This window comes from Pristis pectinata, chromosome 19 (genome assembly GCF_009764475.1).
Source record: "Pristis pectinata isolate sPriPec2 chromosome 19, sPriPec2.1.pri, whole genome shotgun sequence".
In the NCBI taxonomy this organism is placed as follows: domain Eukaryota; kingdom Metazoa; phylum Chordata; class Chondrichthyes; order Rhinopristiformes; family Pristidae; genus Pristis; species Pristis pectinata.
The window spans coordinates 35,792,974-35,805,493 of NC_067423.1; the positions used below are offsets into that span (position 1 = coordinate 35,792,974).

The window sequence follows — 12,520 nt, forward strand, 5'->3', positions numbered from 1 at the left end:
ATATCCAAACAACAAAAAAAAACAAAGTGCTCCATTCAAAATGAATGAAGAGGCAGAGGGAATTGATTAAAAGTAAGTACAGCTTCTGAAGGGGGAGCTGAGATATGTGGAGAGGGTTCTTGCAAAATAGAAAGCATCGGCATGAGTACAAAGAGAAAGCTAAAAAAATGCACAAAATGAAAGGAATCAATGGATAATAAAAGAAAACTGAGAGAGGCTTTAAATCCCAGCACAACAAAAGAATGAAGGGATATTAAATGAAGTATACTTCATATAATTGTGCATTCAAACCGTACACAATTTAGTTTACCATTTAGTATATTATCTACAGATTCATTACTATATCATACCAGAGTTTATCAACTCACTATTTCCAAATTAATTTTTATGTGAATTACTTTTCTTCTCTTGGCTTTTTATATGTTAAGTAACAAGCTTTTGTCTGCCCTGTGACTGGGTCTGCACTCACGCACATCACTCAAGCAACCTTCAATTGAAGTGCCATTTTATTTTATTTTCTCACATTCTTTACAGATTAAATTTAACATGTTGCTTGATTCCCATGTGTTCAATATTATTGCATTTTGACTTTAAACACGTGAGATATTAAAATATCTTGTCGATTTTTCACATTTCTAGAGCATCACTCATGAAAACTAATTGCTACAAGTCAATATTAATTCACTGCAGTATTGTATAAAATCACTGATTCATTTGCCATGCTTTTTAAGAATTTTCATTTAATGGTGTGATATACTATAAACTGAAGATCTGGGAAATGTAATTTTGTTTTCACTGATAACACCAGACAAATGAACTAACTGCAAAGGGGCAACTAATTCTTGGCACAGTCATGGGCCAATTGGAAACCAGGAGGTGAGTGTTGAAACAATTTAAAAAGGTTAGCTGATGTTAAAGGATCCACAACAGTATGGTCACCGTATATGTAATATGGTTCAATAGGTATGCTTACAAACCTTAGTAGACCAAGACAGCGGTGCTAGTCCAGAAGACCAAATGAAAGTAAGACATACTTGAGTCTAATGCAAAGGCTCGGTGGGGAAGGACTACAGTTTAGGGTTCTTCTGCCACTGGAGAGGGAGGGGCGGGGACAGGCGAGAAAGCTCCTTGAATATTGTAAATACGGGATTGGGGTAGCACCCCAGGGAGCCACACGAGTGGCATCGGTGCTGTGTTTTTTATATAAAACAGTAACACTAATGATTGATCAGGACACGAATGTAAAGGTTTGCATTGTTCTATTATTGTATATAGAGTGTTTTTTATGATGAATAAAGTTTATTTTGGAATAAAAAAATCCTTGAGTCTTAAAAATTGACATTATGGTTGGCACAGACATTGTGGGTTGAAAGACCTGTTCCTGTGCTGTACTGTTCTATGTTCTAAGTATCCAGCAGATGTTTGTTCAAGTTATAGAAAACTCACAGCAATGACACCATTATAAGAACATAAGAAAATAGGAGCAGAAGAAGGCCTCTCAGCATCTTGAGATCATCTGATCTACAGTAAGATCCTTGCTTGTCTTCCATTTCAACTGGACTTGTTCACCCTGCCACATGTCCCTTGATTCTCTTTACAGTCTTCTCAGTAAGTTTCTGCATGTGTGTGCACATTACCAATCCTGACCCAATATCAGAGAATTTGTTATGTTGTGGAAGAATTTCACTAAGTATAAGATTTGTAGTATTGAGATATATAATAGTAAATGTGCTGTGCTTGAGAATTGTATATTTAATGTTGTAATGAGTTTTTACTCCTATTATTTACATGTAGGGACAATTGTGCAGTTTCTTTTTATTTAATGTAAGTAACCTCAGCAAGTCTGTTTATACAGACTCTTTGTATAGGCTACTGTATTGGACTTGTCGAGGTTTCTTACATTAAATTAAACCCAAAAATGAATTGAAATAACACAGATTATGAATGACAAATGCAACATGCCATTGGCAAGAACCATGTAAACCTTGGCTTACCAGAGACCAAGGATTTCACAGTAACAGTATACATCTTTAACAAAACTTTATTTCAATAGCTCTAAGAAAGCAAAAAATTTTATAAAACTGATCATAATAATTGTTGTAGGAGTTTTCAGACTGATAGCAAGACAATAGTGGTTGATTTCACCGTGGGAGCTTTTAGTTTTGCATTACAAGTTGCATTCTTTAAACTATGTTCCAACAGAAACTGCATGGTCTCTGTTTAAGTTGGTAAAATAGCTTAATTAGCTGCATAGCCGCACTCTCTGTACTAAGCTTCTCCACACACAATCTTTCTCCCTTGAAATTAGCTTGCACTTTTGGCTGTGTTTAATTAAAAACTTGGGCAAAAAAAAAATCCCTAAATCTCAAGTCCCACGTTGAAAAATTTGGACAGATTGATCTGTCAATCATTTCTTTCCAAAAGCTATTATCTAATTGAGTGGCAGAACAACCTCGAGGGGCTGAATGGCCTTCCCCAATTCCAGTGTTTCTATATTGTTTCTCTAAGGCTCAAGGGCTTGAAGAAGTGACAAAGCTTTCAGCATACATCCATGGTGCATTAGTCTATTGTACTAGAGGCATATTTTCTTCTAATGAGATGGTTAGCTCTTAACTTAAAAAGAAAGTGAATTAATAAGATGCCCTAAGTTATATGTCCTTAGTGCAAAGGAAAACAAGGCTGAAGCTGCCAAAGTCAAGGTGTGCAGGCGGCAGCAGCATGGTAACGCACCTCTGGGGCAGATAGTACTAAACGTGTCTTCCATAATTCAAGCATACTTCCCTGCTAACAGTGCCTAAAACATCAATGAGCAGACAAAGAAAGGCTCACTGTCTGAAAACTCAAATAGTTAATCAGTCTCGGTAGGCATTCAAGCAGCAGGGCATCTCTGTAAAAGTAAACTCTAATTTTCTTTCCACTGGCTGGAAACACCCAAAGGTATAATTCTAATTAACACATAGCAATCTTATATTAGGATGATTTACTCATTCTCAAAGAGATCTACCTAAATATAATAGAGCACTTATTAGAATCAAATGCCCAGCCAATAATCCCGATTTTGCTTCCACTTGCCACAGTAAACAACCTCACTGGATCTAATGCTGACATTAAAAATTAAAATACACCAACAAAGGTGCATTACTTTCTTTACAAGCGGTTTGCACTTAACCTGACGATCTGTGCAAGTGTCTGGCCAATATTTTTTGAGGAGTTTTTATTTTGTTTTGAATGATATAACTGGACAAAGAACTGGAAAGCAACCGCAACATAGAGATGGTCCAGAAAGTTGTTGCTGGGGACATTGAAGCCAAGAGTAACTAATAAGCAAATTAAAATTTTACAACAAACTTCTCCAGAGGGAACCTGGCTGTGGAAATTGATTTGAAAAGGTAATAGTTTTACCTTATGCTGGAAGACCGAAGTATAATCATAAATACTAATTTACATCTTTCAATTACAGATAGTAAAGGGCATTGCATAAGGTTGACAGAGGTGCAAAAAATTATGACAGGAAATATGACAACAGGAAGTATATGCTGAATGTTAGTTTTTTTAATTTCACAGAGGGAAGCTGGGCTTATAGTTCATAATAGAAATAAAATATTTTGCAGCACATCTAGCCTTAATTCATTGCCTTTCAACAAAGTGCATTGTGAAGTTATTTTGAATATACAGAGATACTACAAGACGTAAAGGTAAGTTATAATTGTCATTATTAATAAACTTCTTTAGTTAAGAATGCAGATCAGAGGAATGGACAGAGAGATCAGTGCTCAATTTTTCATTGTGAAAGCCTGCATCCTGTACAGGTTTCAGAGTTCTGGGACATCACTGTCTTGTTTCATGCTTAATGTTGAAATGCCACTGAAATTTTCAAAAGGTTAAATTTAGTCAGTGTCTCTCTCAAGTCAGTGATGAAGGGATCTAATATCCTCGGGACACTATTGCATTCAATCAAGTGTATAACAGCCCATTCTTAATCCCATGGTCTTTTATATAATTAAATCTTCATCTCAGTGGTAACAGGAATTTAAGGATGAAAAGTATAATCAGTTTCGTACATCATTTAAGATAGATTTTCAGTTTTAATTTCATATCCATAATTTAATATTTAATAATGACACATAAAATATATATTTTAAGTTAATTTTTTCCATCAAGTTCTTTGGAAAATGCACCAAAACAGTCATCATTAGTACATAATTTGGCAGTCAGAATAAACTGTCATTGAAAAGGAAACAAAAAAAACATTATTTTGAAAAACTCGGGGGGTAATTTTGTGATGTTCAGGAAGAAGTGTGAGTTTGAGTCAGGGCTATAAGTCCCAGGCCAGGTTCTGTAATATCATGCGGAGGAAAGGCCTCTTTGTATGATAAATGCCTGTCATTAAATTGACCTTTAAGACCTTACCACCTTGACCAACTCCTTGTTGGCACATTTTGCAAAATTGTGGCAGTTAAACGCAAGGGGGAAAGTCAACCACTTTGGAACCAAGCAGGACAGATTGGAATAAAAGACCAGGAAGGGTGGAAGTCCAAAAGGATTTAAGTGTTCATGGACATGAATGACTGAAATCTTGTGCTTAATCACAAAGAAAAGTTAAGAAATCTCATTAAAAAATGAAATTTATTGCAAGAGGAATAGAATTCCAAATAGAAGCGGTGATCCTTCAGCTGTCTAGCACCTTCATTAGACCTTATCTACTCTGAACATCATCTGTTCAGATTGACGTGGTGAAGGTGAAGTGGGTGGTGTGGGGTATTGCAGTTTCACCAGAATGTTAGTAGGAATTAAAGAGTTAACTTATGAATTCAGGCTTCATAAGCTTGGCTTATGGTTCTCTGAATTTAAATAGCAAAGGCTTCTGGAAGGGTGGTTACAGAGTAGTTCTTTCCTCTTGCGGACAAATTCAGTGTAAGGGGTGCCACCTTAAATTACAGCCAGGCTCATATGAATAAATCTCAAGGCATTTTTCCACACAAAATGCAGTGTACATTTTGAAAACTCTTCCCTAAATGACCAGGTTTTCAGTCAATTGAAATATTCAACTTATTTTTGAGGTAAGGGTAACAAGGATTATAAACCTAAGGCAGTAACAGGAGTTGAGGAGCAGATCAGTCATGATACAATTGATACAGGATTGAGGGGCTGAATGGTCTATTTGTGGTCTTATGTTCTGCTCCATTTCCCTAACAGCAGCCTTGGATATGATGATCAGAAACCAGTTAGAATGTTAGTGGCACTCAGTGTTATTAGTCTAATAAACATTTAGGAGTGTTATGGACTGGAATAAGATGCAGAATGATTAAAGTGTGGAGCACAGAACACTGGTTTAATTAGCTCTGTCTGCAATGCAGCGCAAGACGTTCTGGGAAATGCAAAATAATAGTCATTAACAGACACCACAAAATGATTAAGGTAATGTTATGATTCTTTTAATCTGACAGTTCCACTCTAACTAAACATGGTTTTACCATCTAGGAATATTTGCATCCATGACCCATTATTGTTTAAAAGTAATTCATATATATTCATTATTGTCATCTACAGTAATTGCATGGTAAAGAGAGGACCTATTAGAAGTCCTTTGGTACAATTTTTATTCCCAATGTGAAAGTATTCCGATAATGAGGGCAAGTGATTGTGCATCACACAAATTGTGAGTATGCAAGAGGGATTTTTTTTCTTCCGGGTGTGAATCAGTCTTCACTTGTACTCCCACTGCCCTCACTGAGAGTTGAGTTATATTCAAAGGGGTGAGTTCTGCTCTGTGTCTGAGAAACACTTCAGCTGTTTACCATTGTGATTGATCTCATTGATTGTTGACTGTCAGCTCATCAGCATTTCCTCCCGGTTGCCAACCTGAAATGCTTTGAATTGTTTCAAAGAAAGAGCACGGCATAACAATTTTGACTCCTCTTTCTTCCTTTTCTGAAGACAATGATCCATGGTTGTGCCAAAGATCCACATCAGCAAGCATCTGGTCGTGGGAATTATACTTTAATAGTGAGAAGTGTGCCATTCAATTCAGGAAGACACAACACCTGTAAAGTGAGTTCACACTAATTCCTCCACTGAGAGTCCTTGCATGCTTCAATTGGCAAGGGTCAGAAGCAGGAACATAGAAAATAGAACAATACAGCACAGGAACAGGCCCTTCAGCCCACCATGTGTGCACTGACTATGATGCTAATCTAAACTCATTCCATCTGCTTGCACGTGGTCTGTATCCCTCTATTCCCTCCCTGTTCGTGTGTCTGTCTAAATGCATTTTAAACTTCACTCTTATATCTGCTTCTACCACCTCCCCTGGAAGAGGGTTCCAGGCACCTACCACTCTCTGTGTAAAAAGAAATCTTGCCTTGTAAATCTCCTTTAATCTTTCCCCCTCTCACCTTCAACCTATGCCCTCTAGCATTTGACCCTTCCACTCTGGGAAAAAGACTATGACTATCTACCCTGTCAATGCCTCTCATAATTTTACTTCTTGCCATTAGTTGGGCCTCAGCTTCCAACACTCCAGTGGAAACAATTCAAGTTTGTCCATCCTCTCCTTATAGCTGATACACTCCGATCCTGGTGAACCATCTGCACCCTCTCCGAAGCCTCCAGATCCTTCCTGTAGTGTGGTGACTCGAACTGCACATGAGCTTTCCAGGCACTGACTTGGAGATGTTGAGGTTAATTGTTCACTAGCCAGCAGAGCAGGAATGAGTCCCAGGACTTTCCCATCTGCATTGTTCATTGATACATTTGCAGCTCCATTAGGGAGGTGGAAGACATGGAGTATTAGAGACATAGAGTCATGCAGCACAATGTAATGAGCCAGGTCGCTACTTGGTGAATGTCCCTTTAAGGCACCTGGACAGTAGTAGTAGTGTGTGTGTTATCTAAGGACTGCAAGGCTATAAACTGGTGGAGCGTGAGAGAGGGGGAGAGAGAGGGAGGGAGAGGGGGAGGGAGGGAGAGAGAGAGAGAGAGAGAGAGAGAGAGAGAGAGAGAGAGAGAGAGAGAGAGAGAGAGAAAGAAATTATTCTACATTGAAAGTTTGACATTATGGCTGAAGTGGTATCAAGTCCGCACTGATGTTAAATTGCCTGTGTAGGCAGAAATCAATGTCAGAATTCACCAGCACTTCCAATACGCCAGCACAGCCATTGGTCAATTGAGGAAAATGATATTTGAAGATCAATATTCAGACCTGGAACAAAATTCATGGTCTCCTAGGCAGCAGTGATCCCTGCTCTCCAATATGCTTCTTGGAATCGCTAAGGCAGGCATCTCGAAGCACTGGAAAAATACCACCAATGATGTGTCTGCAAAATCCTCCAAGTTCACTGGAAGGAGTAGCAAATGTCAGTGCCCGCTCCTGGTGAACATCCCCAGCAATGAGACACTAGTTACTCTTAGTTGACTATGTTGGGCTGGCCTTGTCATTGGCATGCCTGACGGATAGTCTACTCTGAGTTCTGTTGTGGGAGAAGATTACCCCGAGGACAGAGGAAAAATGTCAAGGATGTGCTCAAATCTTCCTTGAAGAAGTGGTACATCTCCATTGATTCCTGGGAATCTCTGGCCCAAAGTGGAGAAGGAACATTGGGCATGGTATTGAGGGGCTCAAGTCTGTACATTGGGAGCACACAGAGGTCCAATCGAAGAGGCAGAAGGAGCACATCACCTCCCAACCTACCCACTCCCTTATCCCGTTAGCCACCGCTGCCCCACCTGTGGTCCCACAGTGACCTCAGAAAACCAGATTGAAAGCAAATCATCCTCAACCCAAGAAACAGCCGAAGAAGAAGAAGAAGATACAGAATCCTGAATTAGCAGAGAAAGATTACAGTGATACAATCCTACGATTTCCATATTTTCGTTATGTAAAAACCTAATTAGCCTCCATTTGAAAGATGTCATGGGAGAATATTTAACCATGGAAAGGAAGTTGAGCATCCATGGATCAAAGTCATCTCCAGTCCTCCCAGTGGTCAGATTTTTGCAGTTCCAAACAAATAAGGGAAAACTTTTTGGACAAAGAGTTTTACCATGTTGGGACCCAACTGAAGCCAAACGATGCAGGCCAATGATTGAACCTGGCTTGTATACTTCCAGACAACTCCATTTATATCCTGACACTGCACTTTCACAAAGCTAGACCAAGAGGAGATTTTCAATTGAAGAGCAAAAAAAAACTGGAGATAATGAAAATCTGAAGTAAAATAGAAAATGCTGGAAATGCTCAGTAGGTCCTGATGAAAGTTCATCCACCTGAAATGTTAACTCTGTTTCTTTGTCTATAGATGCCGCCTAACCTGCTAAGTGGTTCATGTTATTGTTTTTATTGGTGATCTGAACTGTCTGGGGGAAATCTAACAATTAGCGTGATTTTAATGATATTTTCTTATTGTATGGTTCATGGAATCTGTGAATCAAACAGCACAGAAGGAAACTGTTCCAGTCACTGAATCCATACCAGCTTATAAAATGAGCTATTAAACGGTTTCCATTACCCTGCTCTTTCTCTATAGCCTACAGGATTTTCTTATCCAAGTATACATTCAATTTCTTTTTGAAGGTTACTATGGAATAGGTTTCCACCACACTTTCAGGCAGTGCATTCCAAAGCACAATTTATGAAGTAAAAGGTTTTCTCTTAATCTGTATTCTAATTATTTTATCTTGCATTTGTAGTTGTTGACTCTCCCACCAGTGGATGTAGTTTCTCTTTATTTACCAAAATAATATTCTTTATTTTTGTACATTTAGTTAGAAAACTTAAATCTCTCGGGGATGAGATTTGATTCAGTGGAAGTTTCGATATGCAACCTTTCAACCGTGGAGCACATCGAAACATATTGCATCTGCAATCCTCTCTGATATTGACTTCCAGAGAGCTTATGTTGAACATGGAACCATTGTTATGGATTTTGGGTGACTGCAGTTTAAAGCACCCATTGAGATATGATAAGCTTTTACATTTTACCTGTGTTCAATAACAAGGAATAATCTGCAAATCCATCACACAAATGAAGATTACGAAATTACATCATCTTATTCTTGTTGGGAATTAAGTGATGATGCTGGTGGTAGTTTTCATGGTTATTTTAAAATGTAAGTAAAAAGGTCATGAGACTCTACCTTGATAACAGATTCATCCTCTATCCTTGTGTGGGGTACAGCTGTCTCCAAGCCATCGGAAGAAGCTCGCAGAAATGCCATTTTTGTGTGAGGAAAATCAAGTTCCTGTTCAACCATTACCTTTTAATGAAAAAAGCAGATGGCACAGAATATATTATTTTGTGTTCATTGGGTGTTAGGCTCTATTTATATTTGTCATAACCTGAGGATCTCCAATAGTGATATCTATGGTTGAGAGATGATTGAACCTCCAACAACCACAATCATCTTTCTTTGCCTTAGGTATGACTGCAGTCAGCGGAGAATGTCTTTGTTGATTCTTAATGACTTACCTCATTGAATATGGTTGGATCAATAGGAACCAAGGGAAATCATATTGACTTTGGTTGATAAGTATTGCTTTATATACCAAACACAAATTGAGGCCTTAGAAGGAAGTATAATAGAAAACAACATTCTTTTTAACATTTACTTAAGACACTTCAAGGACCTAGAGTAAAGGTAAGTGGAGAGTCAGGTTCCAAGGGAGAAGTTAACCATTTCCAGAACACACAAAAAGATGAACACTGCCCACAGTTTGACCTTACTTTGAGTGAGAAGGGGTATGACTGTGTTTCTGCTCTGCCCTGGTTGCCTTCCACTGTGTCATTTTCAAACTGGATGTTTCTTACCTTCAATAAGAAATATCGTCTCCTCTCAAGAGCAGAAAATCACTGGAGTACTTTAAGTAAGTATGTATATCTATATACTGAAATGCTAGCCAGGGAACTGATCTCTAGTCCAGTGAGGATACCTGCTTCTGACAGAAAACACGTCTTAATGACTCCAGAGCTTAACCTGAGGGGAAAATAGTTCAAACATTTACCTCATAGTGTGAACCTTGTTGTCTAAACCTTGGCTCAGTGTTAGTCCTCTCATCTTTCAATCAGAATGTCAAGGATTCAAGTCCCACTCTCGAGACTGAGCACATAACATAGGCTGAAGCTTTAGGGCAGCACTGTCCGCTATGCCATTGTTTGAATCAGATTAAACCGAAACTCCGTCTACCTCTCAGTTATAAAAGAACCCAAGGCTCATTTTGAAATAGAGCAGAGGGGATTCCTGCACAATCCTGTTGATGTTTCTAAATGGTCGGTCAGCTATGGTGCTAAAGAAGTCCCACATTGTTACAAGTATTGTCTTTCAGGTGGAATATTACCCTATTTACATCCTCAGGTACAGAAGATCGCAGAGGACTTTTCAAAGATGAGCAGCGAAGTTCAGAGTGTTCTCCAGTGTCCTGCCCAAGATTTTTCCCTTAAAAACAGTTTAATTAGTAATCTATCCATTGCTATTTGTTGGACTGCCACATGTTCATAAATTACAATGGTAACGACATCTAAAAAGTGCTTCATCACTCTGATACATTGACAAGGTCATGAAACAGGTATAAGTTCTGGTTTGCCATATGATTCTAATGATAAAATCCGCGGCATCTGCCTCTATCAGAGTGGAACAAAATTGTACATGTTCTTTAAACACAAGCATTTGCAAGGAGATTGGCTATTTTCCACCGAGTAATTAAACAAGATGGTTGGAGTTAATCATCTTGGTGAAGGCTATCGGGGGAGGGTTTTGAGGTAGGGGTTAGGATGGAGCCTTGTCCTGGCTCTGGTTTCTACCATTCCAGTGAAGGAAAAGAAATTGCATCCAGGATGGGAGAAAGGGTTGAAAACCGGGTAGCTTGGTGGTTTGATGACTTAGAATAATCGGGAGATTTTCCTCCGTGTGCTGTATCGATTAAAATTTCAGGGAATTAACTGACAATGTCGATGGCTGTGCTATGATCAAGTGTGAACTTAAGGTGTATGTCCATACAGGACTATTTTCTGAAAATCAAAAAGAAATAAAATGGAAGATATAAATTTTACAAACCTACACCTCATCACATTGAGAGTGTACGCTGGTGTTGCACTTTCACAGTCGAACTCTAATTTTAGTTCTATGTATGAATCAGTCACAAAAACAGTTGCATTTTCTAAAATATCAGGGCACAATGGTTCAATTCCAATGACTTGATCTATTTTAATACTATTAAATATTTCTTTTGAAACTAAAGCAATTGTGTCGAAATAGGTTTAACTCTATCAGCCGGCCTCAAGTTCTCGGTTGGTAGTAGTCCAATAGATCACATTATATCTGCACAATTCACAGATGTATCCTGCCTGTGTACTGCATGAACAGCGTTTAGGTAGATACACTTCAGAGCTTTTTACAATTGGGGTTTTGAAGGGAAAAGGCAATTACAGCTCAGCTTCATTGTGACCGGGATTGTCTGCTGGAACAGTAAATCAACAGAAAACATGATGTGGAAGCATTGCATAAACATGATGATCTGAAAATACTTACACTGTTGACATTTTGAGACCAGCATAAAAAAAATCTCTTACATCTTCATTTCTTTCTGATAATGAGCTCCCACAAGTATATAATTCTGAACTGTCACACTGCAAAACATCACTCTAAAAATTAATTTCCAGTCACCCAACTGAGAAGCTGACTCTAATCACTTTCCATCTCCTTCTTTCTGGATCATATTTCCATGGAATTTTCTATTCAATCTGCTCAGAGGCTTTCTTTTTATAGAAACCTAATACTTCCTTGTCTCACAACCTGTTTCACGTTGCATGGTAACGTCCGATGTGGCTCCTGTGTACTCTGCTTCTACAAGTCTTTGTTACAGCTTATGTAATGAGACTGCCAATGAAACTGACCAACCTACCAATTGCCAGCTCACATCTAGAACCTTGCCAGATTTCTTCAGGGAAAAAACTAGTAGTTACTGATTGTAAACAATTTGTTTCTATTCTCTTTTTAGGCAGGAGCATATTTAACTTATAAGTTTCACATCTTCATAAGCACCATTGGATGTAATCTGCTACACATTATTCACACTTAATTCGCCATATATTTTTGGGATTTAATAGGTATCCTCGGAAATGTCTAGTTGATAAATGTTGGTGGCCATAGATGATGGATATTAACTTAATTCTCTTTCTGTTCTGCATTCTGCACTGTCATTGGATACAGAATAGAATTCCCCCTCCATGTGTTTTAATAGAAGTTAGTCTTTATGTGTTAACATATTGTAAATGATTGGCTGGTTAAAATATTGTAATCAGGAAAAGGATTGCAGGTTTGTTTATTGTAGTAATCTATCAGCTATAAATTCCTGAGAACAATGCCACTTTAAATCTTGAGGTCATAACTTTAGTGGTGATCAGTAATGCCAAGGAATAGGTTGAAATACATCTTGGTCTGCAACTAGTCCCTTTAACTCAATAGGCTATTAAGTTAAGCTCACTAAAGTGTGCAATCATTATATTCATGTTGGGGAATCTATGGT

At 38.2% G+C, this 12,520-nt stretch overlaps 1 protein-coding gene across 1 annotated transcript in view; it reads right to left on the minus strand.

Annotated features, from left to right (window-relative positions):
* The window catches only part of LOC127580469 (serine/threonine-protein kinase 33-like), a 75,842-nt gene extending 64,065 nt beyond the window's left edge, over positions 1-11,777 (minus strand). The window contains exons 1-2 of the mRNA XM_052033993.1: positions 11,524-11,777; positions 9,136-9,255 (exon numbers count right to left, since the gene is read on the minus strand). Coding sequence (XP_051889953.1) covers positions 9,136-9,252 — 117 coding nt within the window. The 5' untranslated portion in view covers positions 9,253-9,255; positions 11,524-11,777. The remainder of the gene's footprint in view (positions 1-9,135; positions 9,256-11,523) is intronic.
* Between the last annotated feature and the right edge of the window lie 743 nt (positions 11,778-12,520).